The following is a 14,460-nucleotide window of genomic DNA, read 5'->3' on the forward strand; positions in this document are numbered from 1 at the left end:
CGCAGCAGCCGCGGCGAGCAGCGGCGGCCTCGGAGGAAGAGGGGTCGGCGCTCGGGGTTCTGGCGGCCGCGGTTCTCCCGTCGCAGTATATCCTGCTCGGATTATCTTTTGCTTCTCCCCAGCTGCCTCCTTCCCCTCACACTGACACTCTGTCCCACACCTCCGCGTCCTCGGTCGAAGCTGCCCTCGGCCCGGGCTGGTTCCCCCCCGCCTGGGGTCGCCCCTTACCTCTCCTCCCGGGCTGCGGGGGACCCCGCCGAGACCATGAGGAAATTCAACATCAGGAAGGTGCTGGACGGCCTGACCGCCGGCTCGTCTTCGGCCTCGCAGCAGCAGCAGCTGCAGCAGCAGCACCCGCCTGGGAACCGGGAGCCCGAGATCCAGGAAACGCTCCAGTCCGAACACTTTCAGCTGTGCAAGGTGAACGGAGCGCGCAGACCCGCGAAAATCGGGGTCGTTTTAGGGGCAACTCAGGCTTTACACACGAGTCGAGGGATAGAACGCCAATAATAATCATACCTCGAATAAAGGTCTCGCTCCTCTAGCACACTTTGCTTGGTGGGCTATTTTGGAGATTGACATCATCTTACTCCTTTTCGTTGATTTTCACGTGCGGCAGTCATTTCAAGGTTGCTTCTAACGTATTATACTGACCTTAATCTTATGGCTTTTATATTCAAGCATTTTAATACATAATTCACTGACTTCCAAGTTTCCTTTGGGAACAGTGTCTAATGAATGTTGTTTATCAAAAAGCCAAACGTGTTCAACTAGATATTTGCTCATCACTTTTCCCTTAAAATGTGGTAGGAGGCTTAAAATATGAAATCATAGGGTCTTTCTATCATTTTGTTTGGTGAAAAAGTTAGAGCTGTGATTTTTGCCCATTAATGGCACGACAGTTGCCATAGCGGTCTGTAATTCAGAAAGAATGATGCAGCGAATTAATTCACCAGCTGCTCAATGAGAAATACAAACTTGTGTTGGTATTAATACCAGGCATTCATAAGTCAGAGTTTCATAAAAGTGTGTACATACTTTTTTGCCCCAGTGTCCTAAAATTATTAAGGATTTAATAGCAAAATGCAAAAATATATGCTGTGTTTATTTTCATTCTGTTACAGTTGCAAAATGATGAGATAGATGTTTGCTAATTGCTTTACTGAATCCTTAATTAGAGTAATTATGACAGCATTTCCTTAGAAATACTTGTATTTAGCATCCAAATAAAGTAATGATGAAGTTAGCACACTTGAAAAAAAGCATGAATTGCATTTTTAAACGAATATACAGAATTTTTGACCACTGCAAACTTCAGTAATTTGTTCTCAGACATAATAGTATAGAATATTAAATTTTCTTCTAAAGCCTACCACTATAATGGAAAAGCAGAAATTAAGGTTGGGATCGTTTTTTTTGTTTTGTTTTTTTGGTTTCAGATTCTGTGTGCATAGGTTTTTGTTTGATGTAGACTTCATAGTTTTTTTTTTTTATAGCAGTGCATGTATATGTGTTTTGCATCAATTATAATTGCTTCTCGGTTCTAATACCTCTATTGACTTTTCTGTTTTAAAACTTTGCTTTCTGCCTTGGTTGCTGTGATGTCACTTGCCCATCCCTAGACTGTTCGCCATGGATTTCCCTATCAACCCTCAGCCCTGGCCTTTGATCCTGTACAGAAGATCCTGGCAGTGGGAACTCAGACTGGTGCTTTAAGGCTGTATCCTTTCATTTAATTTAATTTTATTTTTTAACTTTTACTGTATTCTCCCCAGTCCTTCTGTATTGCTGATTAGTTGCTTTTCCTGTTTAATGCCAAAGAAATGGTATGATCAGGTATTATGTGAAATCATGTGGTTGTATCTCCCCCCATGATTATACTTGCATGCAGGTTGTATGTTGCTGTGATGTCTCTTAGGTCAATTTATAGTAGCTAAACACGTATCCACATAGAGTTCTAAAGTTTTGCTATAATAATTACTGTCTTTGCAGGGAAGTAGAAGTTTCTAAGGGGAAATATATCTGCTTATACTAGTGGTCTATTGAACGGAGTATGTAGAGGATGAGGTTTAAAGACAATAGCACAAGGCACATTTTATTTGCTTTTTTAAAAATATTGTGCATGGTAGATGTTGAAATTATGACTATTTATTCTAATGAATTAGAGGTTGAATTTGAATTTGTTTCTGACTTGTCCATCTAGAAAATCATTAGAAAACAAATATAAGTTTTATATAAATAGTTATGAAGTATTGCTATTTCTAAAAGTTTTAGAGCATTTTGTTAGTATAATGCAAATGGAGAAGTGTACTGTCTTGATATGTTTTCCCTTTGATGGTCTACGTTTGTTATGTATATGTAAATACTGTTAGGCTAGCTGTACGTATTAGTATAGAGCATTATTTTTCTTGGTTATGCATGAACTGTAATTGTTTTGTCGTAGCATTTTTTTCCAAATACCTACTCATTCTTCAAGAGAATTTTTTCAGTCTGAACGATGGAGAACACTTCACAATTCCTCTCAAACTATTTAACTTGAAATAAAATTGTGTTTACTTTTACTATGATATTTACCCATATTAACCTAAATGCCCTTAATTTTAAACTTAAACATGAAATTTTAAAAAGAAAATGCTTTGTTCATCCATCAGTAGGATATCTGCTTCCTACATATTATTGAAGTAACATGTTGGTAATAAATAGACGAAAACACTAGATGATAAGAAACACGGAGGAGCAGGAAACTTTACTCCCCACGTGTTAGATTTATCTGGCTCCTGAGAAGGAGGAGGGGAGCCTGCATTTGAGTTAAACATGTGTCTTACCTTTTTTTATAACCTTTACAATCTTCATTTCAAAGTAGTGCTATATGTGGTATCAGGATATTTTATTTGTGATTAGTGTGCTATGTTCAAAATGCTTATAAAAGCTTTCACTGAATTGTGTTACTAAGTGAAGTCTATCATTCATAGTAAATACCAGTAGTGCACTCATACCTGTAAAAATGGTAAAATCTGACCAAGCTAGATCTGAATCTGTGAATTTCTAAGACAGTATTTCTAAATAGTTCTTTCCCAAATATCTAGATAGTTGACACTAAAATATTTTTTACTTCAATTGTATAGATATTTTTATTCCGGTATCCAGTGATCAGTACCTTCTAGTTTAGGGCTCCTATTTTAGTCTTGTGAAGATGGGAATAAAATTAATTTTGGTAGTGTGGGTGCTAAGTGTTCAGCAACACCCCGTGTAGTGACAGAGTAGTGTGGTATTGGATCCAGATGGACTGTTTAGAATGAAAAGCCAATTTTTTTTGGTTCACAGCAAAAGAGTATCACCTCTGGACTCAAAGGGGGAAAAAAAAAGTTGAATTAAATCAACTATTTTTAGATTATTTTGGTTTTCTTTTAAGTGGGTTCAATTTTTACTATTTTCCCAGTTGAGACCCAGTGTGGTCTCAATTTTCTTACGGTACATAACTTTTTTCCTTTAACAGCCAGTCTGCTCCTTTTATAACTTAATATAATCATGAGTACCGCAAGCAAGGCTGATTTTATAAAATCAAATGTTTTTCTTAGACAAGACTTTTTACCCCTACTGCATTTGAGGAATTAGCAAATTACACAAAGGGAGAAGTTAAAATTGAAATGTTAGGCCTAATGCTAACTGTCAAATGAAAAGGATCAAGTGTACGAAATCATCACTTATATGTCTTTTGCTTTTATACATTTTTTTATAGTTAAATACTGCATGAAAAGTGAATCTGTAATTTACAGTTACACTCTAAATTTTTTTTAGAACCTCTCACTGTATTTACAGTGAAGTTAGGAGAGCAGTTTACCAAATACATTTTTATTTTACCTTTTTACGAGATTTATATGAACATTCCACAGTGATAAATTGGTTTCCCTACCAGTAATACCACTAGTCATTCCTTCTGTTAGGTTTAAGTAGGAGATAAGCTTATGAGCTTTATTATGGCTTTGGTTTGTAGAAAATCTAAAGTAAAATAGAAATCTTTTTTTATTTTAAAGTAAAATAAAAATCTTTATCTAAAACAAGACTAAGATCTTTTTAGTTTTACATAATTTCCACATACGTGGCTTAAAATTTGTTAATTTCTCTGTTCTTTGTTTTGAAAGCTAGACAACTATAGTTTATTTCAAAGCTCCATATTGGTTTAATGTGCAGACTTAATAATAAGTCTCTTCTCTTGCCCTAGTTCTTTTATATTTTTCACTGTTGCATTTGGCTTCTTACAATCCTTCTCTTTATTTTCTTCTCATATTAGACTCTTGTAGTCTGTCATACATTTGTTCTAAAAGATGTCTTCAGAGCAGAAATATACTTGTAAATAAAGTCTTCTTTCATCTAACTGTCGAGCAGAGTAGGAGGTTTTCAAAAGTGGGACTGGGTTATTAGAATTTGAATTGCATGTCTAATTTAACTAATAGAATGTCTTCCTAAATGTTGGAGGACTATACTAAGTTATCTATTTTGAGGTTAGAAAAAAAATGATGAAGAATTTACATCCGATATCTAATGTTTGTAGACAAGAATTGTGAAAATCTGAATCCTTAAACAGTATCTAACAAATGATGAAGCAAGATAAATTTAATGTATTTGCTGCATTAACGTATAGCAAATGGCTGATGTCATTATAAACATGCCTTATGTTCAACCTTTTTGGCTTCTGGAGTGAATATGAGGTTGGAACGAACTTACTGATAGGAAGCAGGGAAGCATAATTTTATATGCCAAGTTGTACAGTAGTGATTTAATTATCTTAATTCTCCTCCTTTCGCCATGTAGAAATAGGTACAGTTTGGTTCTTCTGAGTAATCTAAGCATCAGAACTATTGAGATAAAGTAATCATCTATCCCCATATGGAATAAGTAAAGGGGAGAAAAAAGGTTCTAAGTGAAGAATGAAGGCATTTCTAGTAATTCTGCTGTTGTCCTTATCTGGACTCCTGGTTTACTAGTATAATTTTGAATTGCTTCATAGTCTGTTGTAACTATGGGCTACCCTGATCTTATTTTAAGGTATTTTCGTCTAAACACAACAAGGTTGTTTTATGTATGAGTATCTCAAGGACTGTGCCAAAAAATGGACTTTCAAATTTACTTAATCTTTGTAAAAAATTGAGTTTTTAAGTATCACAACTATCAAAGGATCTCATTTATTGTCTTCCTGACTTGTGGAAAATATCGTAGGCAGTCTCTGCTTTGATAAGGCATGGGCTTGTCTTTCAAATTGCAGTGTAATTTTGCTGAATGCAGGCTTACAAAATGATTTCTGTACATCGGAGTTCATTTAACAAGCACTTGTTAAGCGTTAGCATTCGATTATGAATTGTGGCCTTATTTCTTGTTCGTGTCTTGCCACTAAAGAATTATGTGTCCTTGAGTTAGTTTTTTCTTACTTTTAAAATGAAGGTGCTGTATTAGATGATTTCTTCGAGAAACAACTTGGTGATTCTAAGTAGCTATATATTGTTCTAGGTGAGTATGCAAAAGAAATGAAAATATGATTCTTATGTTCAAGGACTAGAACTAGATAAACATAATTGAAATAAGAGTTATTTAGGGTCTACTCACATAACACAAGGTCAGATTACAGGGACGTTTATTGCGTTTAATGACCCTTCTGCACATTAGTCGATGAGGCTTGAGAATGGCAGGGAAGGAGGAGTCGGAAAAGTATTCTAGGCTAACAGTGCGGGCAAAAGTAGAGAAAAGGGATCCTGGTAGTTTAGAGGAATACTAGAGACTGCTTGGAATTGTGACCCTAATTGAGTTGGAGGGAGAAATAAGGAACCAGTAGGTGGAAAACCTTGAGTGCTAGCCTGAGTTATCTGGGTGTTATTCAGTAAGGAATCATTGTAGGAATCATTATATAAGGAGATATGCTCTCAGGAAGACCTTGTGATTTTTAGGATGATTAATCATGCAGTGGTTGAAAAGAATAGAACCAAGGGAACCTTAATATGTAACTAAATCCATATGGGTAGTAAAGTGGATCCAAAGCCGGGGTAGTAGAATGGGAACTGGAGAAGGACTTGATGACTTCTTTGTATCAGATCTTAGAGGGAGCAACTAAAGGTGGTGATAAAGTTTTCAAATACAGCACCGAGGCAATTACAAGACAGAAATGGAAAACTTGGTAAATAAAGAGTGTGGCAGAGTGATGTGGAGTTTGGAATTATGTAATCTTTTACTTTTATCCTATTGCCATTTCGAGAAGGTAGCCTAGACTGATTCTAGCTTGAGAATTTGATACGCTTTTACATTTGATTTCCTTTGGGTTGGTCCTCGGTGATTTCCTGGATTTTGTTATTGAATCGAAATAACTTAAAGTCACTGTTAGCTGTTTGGCTTTGTCCATTTATCCTTGGTCAGTGTCTCTCAGTAGTGCTAGTATTTGGGGCTGGATAATTCTGTGGGTTTGCCCAGCACATTGCAGGCTATTTAATATCCCTGGCTCCCACTTACTAAATGCCAGGGTTACCTCTGCTGTTAGTGTGGTAACCCACATGCCCTCACACACTTCCAGGGGCTCCTGGTTGAGAACAACTACACTTTGTCCTAGTTCTTCACCAGTTAAGTAGGAATAATAACCCAATTAGCTCATGAAGTGAGCGTCAGGATTAAATGCAATAATGTGTATGTTTTTAGGACCATGCAAGGACTGTTTTGGTGACTATTCAATATGATATTATTATAAATATGAGAGTTTTTCTATGGTTTTAATGTTCAGTTCTTTCATTTATTTCAGCAAATACTTGCTGAGAAGCAACTAGCTGCCAGGCTCTGTGTAGGAAGGCCTTAATTTCATTATTTTTGTAGCTGATGTAGTCAGTCTTCGAAGGAAAAGGTCTTCAAGTACTGTTTTTGTCTTTAAAATGGTTGTGTTCTTTTCAACCACAAGTTTTAAGGATTTCTATTTAGATGTGATAAGATAATACGTGAAAGTTTGTTTCGCATAGTAGGTGATAAATGATTGTGAAAGTTTGTTTCACATAGTAGGTGATAAATGATTGTTTAATGGTTTTGTACTATAAGATAGCTAGCATTGCAATGTTTGACTTGCTGCTTATTAATTTTATTTTATTGTAATTAACAAAACTGGAAAAAAGATTTGGAAATAGATTTTTGTTCAAAGTAGTTAAAAATGAAACAGTTCAGCTAGAATTTAGCCAAATTTTTGTTACTCTTCTACCCCGCCATCCTTTTTGTTCATAGAAGAACTCTAGTCATTTGAAATTCTAGCTGTAGAGGAGAAACAAGGACTTCGAAATGCTTTTACTTCTCAACTCTTAGCTCCTCACTGAAGAGGACTTTGTATAAAAGGAAGAATGAGTACTGTGTCAGCTATAGGTTGTGATTCTCAGCGTGGAGTACTGCAGCAAGGAGAATAGGCACATTTACTTTAGAAACTACCAGAAAAGGTGTCTGCCTGGAAGCAGTTATTTTGCAATGAATTTCCTGTGGAGGGAAACAAGGTATGATAGAATCTAAATGGGATTGAAAAGGGATATGTTAATTACTGGGGAATCAAGTCTGTGCTTGGTAAGCCTTTTTACTTTAAGTAAAATGGGTTTTTATTTCTGCTAGGTATTCTCTTCATTTTCCATTTGTTTTTTAGTATAATTTGCTTTTAAAAATATAACTTGGGGCTTCCCTGGTGGCGCAGTGGTTGAGAGTCCGCCTGCCAAAAAAGCACAACAAGGGGGGGGCCCCGTACAAAAAAAAAAAAAAAAAAAAAAAAAAAAAAAAAAAAATATATATATATATATATAACTTGACTTTGCCATCCTGACCGAAAAAGGTAAAGGAATGTTGGAAGAATTCCTTTATTACAAGCTTGTGTTTAGTCTTCAGACTAATTTTGGATAAGCCAACTAAAATCTCTAGGCTTTAGTTTCCTTTTCTGTAAAATGAGGAAATTGGGATCTGTGATTTCTAAGAGTCCTTCCGGCTCTAGGATCTTGAATTTTCTTCTGTGGAGGATTTGGGAATGCTCTGGACCATCTCTGTCCAGAGTTGTCTTCTGATTGGTTGTTCTGAGTATCTGTTAAAGAGGGTGAACTGTTAGACTCAATCCCATTGTGGGTCCCTTTACGTTGTACCCGTTGCCTGCATTCATAGTAAGTCAGCAGATGCACAGTTGTAAACTTTTATTTACAAAAGGGAGCAGGAAAAAGCATGTGAGATACACTTCTTTCGTTGATGAAACAGCAGCTCACATTGCATACTAGGACGGTGGGTTGTTGCTTTTCCTTTGTTTAATCGGTAGGGCCTCATTAATGACATAGGAAACTTGGGCCATTTTAAAATATTATTTACAAAGTTTACTTTCCTTTATTGGGTGTTAATGGTCAGGATGTAAATTAAAATGAGATTGCTTAAAAATAATACTGGGTTCCTAATCATATGATTTTATTAATTTTTATGTAAGAAATTTAATAGAGACTAATTTCATTGACTTGCTAGCATGTAATTTGAGTAATTGTATAGTAGGTTGGAAAAGTAATAACTAGCAATGTGCATGTAAGTAAGTGGACTATAGGGATGATTATCACTAAATAAAAGCTTTGGGTGTCACTTTTTGACTTTAACTTCATGCATTGGAAGTGACACCTTGTTTACAAGAAGGAAATTAATAATCAGAGTGTCAGCACTGTGATTGATAATGCTTAAATGAGAATATCCTGTCCTGATTTGGTGCATTATCGTCATCGGAAGGTATATTCGGTATCTTGGGATTGCAGATTAATGAAATGTCTTTGGTTTGAACTAAATAGATGTCTGTTTAAGAATATAGCAGAATGACAAAGAGAAAAGGATGTTTTACTATATACTATCTTTTATATTTGAATGCCTTTTATTAAACATAATATAGTACTATAAAACTTCCTAGGAAGCAAAACAAAGTGACTGTTGACTTGATTTTTGTAAAATAAACTAAGAGTTCATAAACTATAATCATAAAAGACTACCCAAAGGTATTTGATACATCTCCCTTCCCTTAGTCACGTGTGATGTAAATCATTCTAAGGAGGAAATATCAATAGTACCTTTGGATTTAATTACTCAAACTTCTTCCTGTGAAGATGTTCAGGCTTCTATATAATAGGTCTTGTACTTTAACTTAAACCTATTTCTAATATTTATTTGCAACACCAAAGAAGAAAGACAAGTTAGTTGTCTTCCATATATTGTTATTATAATTTTTAACATTTTTGAAAATTTTAAGTAACAGTCATCTACTTGCAGATTTAGCAGTCCCAATTGCTTTAATCTCTCATTCTTTTGTATTTCATTTTAAAGAAATTTTGGATACTAGCTCTGTTTTATGTGTAACTTTTGTTTTTATTTTGGGGCTTGGGTGGAAGGAGGGGAAGGGGAAAGAATCGTTGACAGTTTATTCCTTACTACTCAGTGTTCCACAGTGGGCCATGTGTTTAGTGATTCCTTAAGTCTAGAACAGCGTTCCCCAACTTTTTTGGCACCAGGAACCGGTTTGATGGAAGACAGTTTTTCCACGGATGGGGGAGGAGGGATGGTTTAGGCGGTAATGCGAGCAATGGGGAGCAGTGGGGAGTGGCAGGTGAAACTTCGCTGGCTCACTTGCCGCTCACCTCCTGTCGTGCAGCCTGGTTCCTAACAGGAGCCCTAATGTGTTGGGGACCCCTGGTCTAGAATACATTTTTCCCTGTTAAAGTAATCCTTTAAAGCCCAGTGCCTTTCTCTTTGTGATGTATTTTTGGTTTTAATTCCATCCCTTTTTTCCACCCATGTAGCAATCTTTTTCTTAATTCAGTGTTTAAAATCTAAATTTCTACATTACCATCCTTTATACGTAATATCACATAGTCATTAAATGGCTAAAACTAGTCCTTTTGGAACTTATAGCTATAATGAGGTATTTTTATTTTAAAATAAACTGTCAGAAATGTTACAGCATATGAGAAGATGCAGTAGCGTCCAAAGCAGTGCAAATCAGAATCAAGCAGTATCCTCTGCCTTATAAAGAGGCCAGAAATTGGACAGTGGTCAGTATACAATTATAAAATCAAAACAGAAAGAACATACAGATTCTTAAATGATTAGCTTAATACTTCTCTACTAAAGATCATATAAAAGATGAGTGTGTGTGTGCATACAAATGAAGTAATGAAGGTCTAAATCTATAATTCAGGAGTCTGCAAACTTTTTCTGTAAAGTGCTAGATAGTAAATATTTTGGCTCTATTGTCTCTGACCCAGCTACTCAACACTGCCAGTGTAGCGCAAAAGCAGCCATAGGCAATGTGTGAAGGAAGGAGTGTAGATATTTCAGTACAACTTTATTTATAAAATCAGGCAGTGGACTAGATTCAGCCCACAAGCTGAAGTTTGCCATCCCTGCTTTAGTTTATTAGGCTTCCTTGCTTTTAAATTGGAGAGGAATACTCAGGAAGGAATTACTACTGACATTTTTATAGTTAAGTTTCATAAATTACACTCGCATATCAGTTTAATCTTTTAGTCATAAATAGACAACTATTTTAAAGAATCAGTGATATATGGTACTGCTATATACCAAGTTAAATTATTTTCATAAGTATTTTTTGATCCTATGAAAGATGCATTATTTTTCTGGTGAATTATAATTTGTATGATAAGATGACTTATCAGGCATTGTTTGGGGACAATTCAGTGATCAGTTCTATTATTGAAGTATTGTTTGAGCCCTTTACTTCCTAATTTTAATTTAAAATATATTGGCATTTGTAGCTTTTTCCTAATATTTTCATTAATATTATATAGAGCTATGTAGAAACATTTAGATACTTTTAAAAATAACAGTGAATGTAAATATTTTATTAAAATATTGTGATTTCTTATATGTCTGCAAATTTTGATTAAAAATAAATCATTTACACTGTGGGAGAAAATAACCTGAAAAAATGTATTAACAACAATAACAAAAAAAACTCATAAAGCTCTTAGAAGCAAATTTAGATGCATGGTTACCTTCTTTAAGAGTCAGATACGTTGCATGGCCCTTCTTGGAATGAACATACATGGGACAAATTGAAAACATTATATCTGCCATGAAAAATTTTTATAGTTGCTCACTGTTTACATCATTTTTCATTAGCAGTAAATATAAATTTTATTCAGTAAATAAGGCTAATTTCTACTTAGTTTCATTTCTCCAACTGGTGTTAATCCTTTTGGAAGTTGTTATATAAGACAAATTAAATGATGACATACTGAGCATATTTCTTTATATTTACTGGTGCTATGATTTAAAAATGAGCCTTGATCTAGAGTAACATTCCCTTAAACTGGGAGTGAATACAAAGGTTTTTAACTAAAAACAATAGCTAATACTTTTGGTTTTAGTGCCGTCTTCGTTTGGAAATTAGGGTTTGCTAAACACAGGATGTTAATTGGAAAAGTAATACAGACTTAGAAATTATATGGTAATTATTGTTAAATAATGTTTTGTTTTATGGTTTTTGGTTGTGTTTCCCTTTCAGTAAGGGCTCTCTGGAACTTCTGAAGCTTTTCCTGGTGAGGTTGTCTGTTGAAGAGTGATTAATCCTACCCTTTCTTGAAAGTACATAATCTTTTCTTGTAATAGCAGCACCTCTGCTTTTTCACAGCAGTACTCTGCCAAAAGTGACTATAAATCTAGTGGCATCAACTATTGCAGTACTTTCTGCCAAATTGCTTTCCTTTTGTGTATTTTTTCCTTTTTGTCTTTTGAAAGGGAGGAAAAGTATTGAAACAGATTTTCCATCTATGCAGTCTTTGTACTGTATTTTTTATAATATGTTTTATTTTTCTTTTAAAATTCACTTGGCCATACTTAAGAACTTAGCCATTAAGCATCTGAGAATGGATGCTGGGATAAAAGATTGTTATATGATATGTGAGAATGTATGTTCCTTTTTGTTTCTTTAACCCAGGCCATGATTATGACTATATTTCATAGACGACTGAGCAAATGGTTCATTTGAAAGTATATTTATGTACCAAACGCCATTCTGAAGAATTGCCTGTGATAATAAATATAATTCATTTTGACCCCTTTAGAGACAGTCCTAACTCCAAAGCAGTAAATAATAAGGATGAATATTTTTGAACCACTCTATTCAAAAATAATAAAAAATTCTTATTCAGAATAATAGTGGAAGATGTAACTAGAGGCCTGTTTCAACCCCAGTTAATGCTATAATTATATTTTAGTGTAGATGCTGCAATTACTTTGTTTTGATGTTTCACTCACATGAAAAGAAAGCAGTTGACTGACAATTCTTCAAATACCATTTGATATTTACTGTAAAATATTACAATTGTGTTGGATTAAGGAAGTTTTAAATGTTGACCTATGCATCTTTCATGGTTAATTTTAGCATTTCGTTAAATTTTTACTGTAGAAATAGTGCACATTATAGTTCTGCTTAAATAGCAGACTAGCAGGATGTTAGAATTGTGAGTGAGCAGTAAAAATTATGTCCACCCTTATAATCATGAGAGTGTGGCTAGCTTCATTTCTTAACATATTAATTTTTTGGCAGACTTTACTTTTTAGAGCAGTTTTGGCCTCACAGCAAAATTGAGCAGTAAGTACAGAGATTTCCCGTATACCCCTGTTCCCACTCGGCACAGACTCCCCCATTATTAGCATCCCCCACTAGAGTGGTACATTTGTTACAACTGATGAACCTACATTAACACATCATCACCCAAAGTCCGTAGTTTACGTTAGGGTTCATTCTTGGTGTTGTACATACTGTGGGTTTTGACAGATGTATAATGACATGTATCCACCATTGTATTATCGTATAGAACAGTTTCACTGCCCTAAAAATTTTCTGTGCTCTACCTTTTCATCCCTCCCTTTCCCCTGCCTCTTGGTAACCAGTGATCCTTTTACTGTCTCCATAATTTTGCCTTTTTCAGAATGTTACATATTTGGAATCATACAGTAAGTAGCTTTTTCAGGTTGTCTTCCACTTAGTAATATGCATTTAAGTTTCCTATGTTTTTTCATAGTTGATAGCTCATTTGTTTTTAGTGCTATATAATATTCCATTGTCTGACGTACCACAGTTTGTTTATCCATTCACCTACTGAAGGACATCTTTAGTTGCTTCCAAGTTTGGGCAATTTTGAAAAAGTGGCTCTACATATCCATGCACAGGTTTATGTGTGGGTATACATTTTCATTTCCTTTGGGTAGATACCAAGGAGTGTGACTACTGTATTGTATGAGTATGTTTAGTTTTGTAAGAAACTGCCAAACTGTCTTCCAAAGATAGCTGTACCATTTTGTATTCCCACCAACAATGAAGAGCTCTTTTGCTGCACGTCATCGTCGTCATTTGGTGTTGTCAGTTCTGGATTTTGGCTCTTCTAATAGGTTTGTAGTGGTATCTCCTTATTCTAATATGCATTTCCCCACTGACATATGTGGGGCATCTTTTCATATGCTTATTTGCCATCTGTGTATCTTCTTTGGTGAGGTGTCTGTTAAGGTCTTTGGCTCATGTTTAATTGGGTTGTTTTGTTATTGTTGAATTTTAAGAGTTCTCTGTGTATTTTGGATAATGGTAGTTTATCAGATGTGTCTTTTGCAAATATTTTCTTCAGGTCTGTGGTTTATCTTGTCATTCTCTTGATACTGCATTTCACAGAGCAGAAGATTTTGATCAAGTCCAGTTTACCATTTTTTTCTTTCATGGATGGTGCCTTTGGTGTTGTATCTAAAAAGTCATTGACATACACAGGGTCATCTAGGTTTTCTCCTACGTTATAGGAATTTTATAGTTTGGAGTTTTACATTTAGGTCTACCATCCATTTTGAGTTAATTTTTGTGAAGGATGTAAGGTCTGTGTCTGGATTCATTTTTGGTGGTACGGGGAGGGGAAGCGTTGTTTGGTCGTAGTCTTTGAGCAAGCCTGTGCTTCTGGACTGTGAACTACACAGGCGCTCCTCAGTTCCCCTCTCCTCCCACTTCCCTCAGAGGAGTTAGGATGGCTAGAGTGGGTTGAAGTGTATATTTCCCTTCCTTCAGGTCAGTTAGGCTCTGATAAGCCCCCCCCAGCAGTTTAGGCTCTCCTTAGTTTCTCCAGAGGGCAGACCTTGTTATGAACAGAATGCTCCAGTGTATTTAAAAATGGTTGCTTTTCCCTTTCCCCCTCCTGGAAGTGGGAGGGGATTTTTCTCAGATAGTCACTGTGAGAACCTGGTAGAGCCCATGGAGGTAAAACTCAGTAATGTATGGGGATCCCTCCCATGACTGGGTCCTCCTGGAGTTTCTAACAGACTTGTCTACTTTAGGCTTTCAGCAGTTCATCAAGTACAGTTTAGGTTTTCCTACCCCAGCACTGATTCCTGCAGAGGTGTCTGCTGGTTGGTTTGTTTCAGTAAGTTGTGATTTTCTGTATTGGCCTATCT

At 35.6% G+C, this 14,460-nt stretch overlaps 1 protein-coding gene across 3 annotated transcripts in view; it reads left to right on the top strand.

Annotated features, from left to right (window-relative positions):
• Positions 1-6: 6 nt before the first annotated feature.
• The window catches only part of STXBP5 (syntaxin binding protein 5), a 165,189-nt gene continuing 150,735 nt past the window's right edge, over positions 7-14,460 (top strand). For all 3 annotated transcript variants that reach the window (XM_024747979.1, XM_024747980.1, XM_024747981.1), the window contains exons 1-2: positions 7-420; positions 1,623-1,720. In XM_024747979.1, the coding sequence (XP_024603747.1) occupies positions 265-420; positions 1,623-1,720 (254 nt within the window). In that variant the 5' untranslated portion in view covers positions 7-264. The remainder of the gene's footprint in view (positions 421-1,622; positions 1,721-14,460) is intronic.

Source organism: Neophocaena asiaeorientalis, unplaced genomic scaffold (genome assembly GCF_003031525.2).
Source record: "Neophocaena asiaeorientalis asiaeorientalis breed wild unplaced genomic scaffold, Neophocaena_asiaeorientalis_V1.1 scaffold123, whole genome shotgun sequence".
Lineage (NCBI taxonomy): Eukaryota > Metazoa > Chordata > Mammalia > Artiodactyla > Phocoenidae > Neophocaena > Neophocaena asiaeorientalis.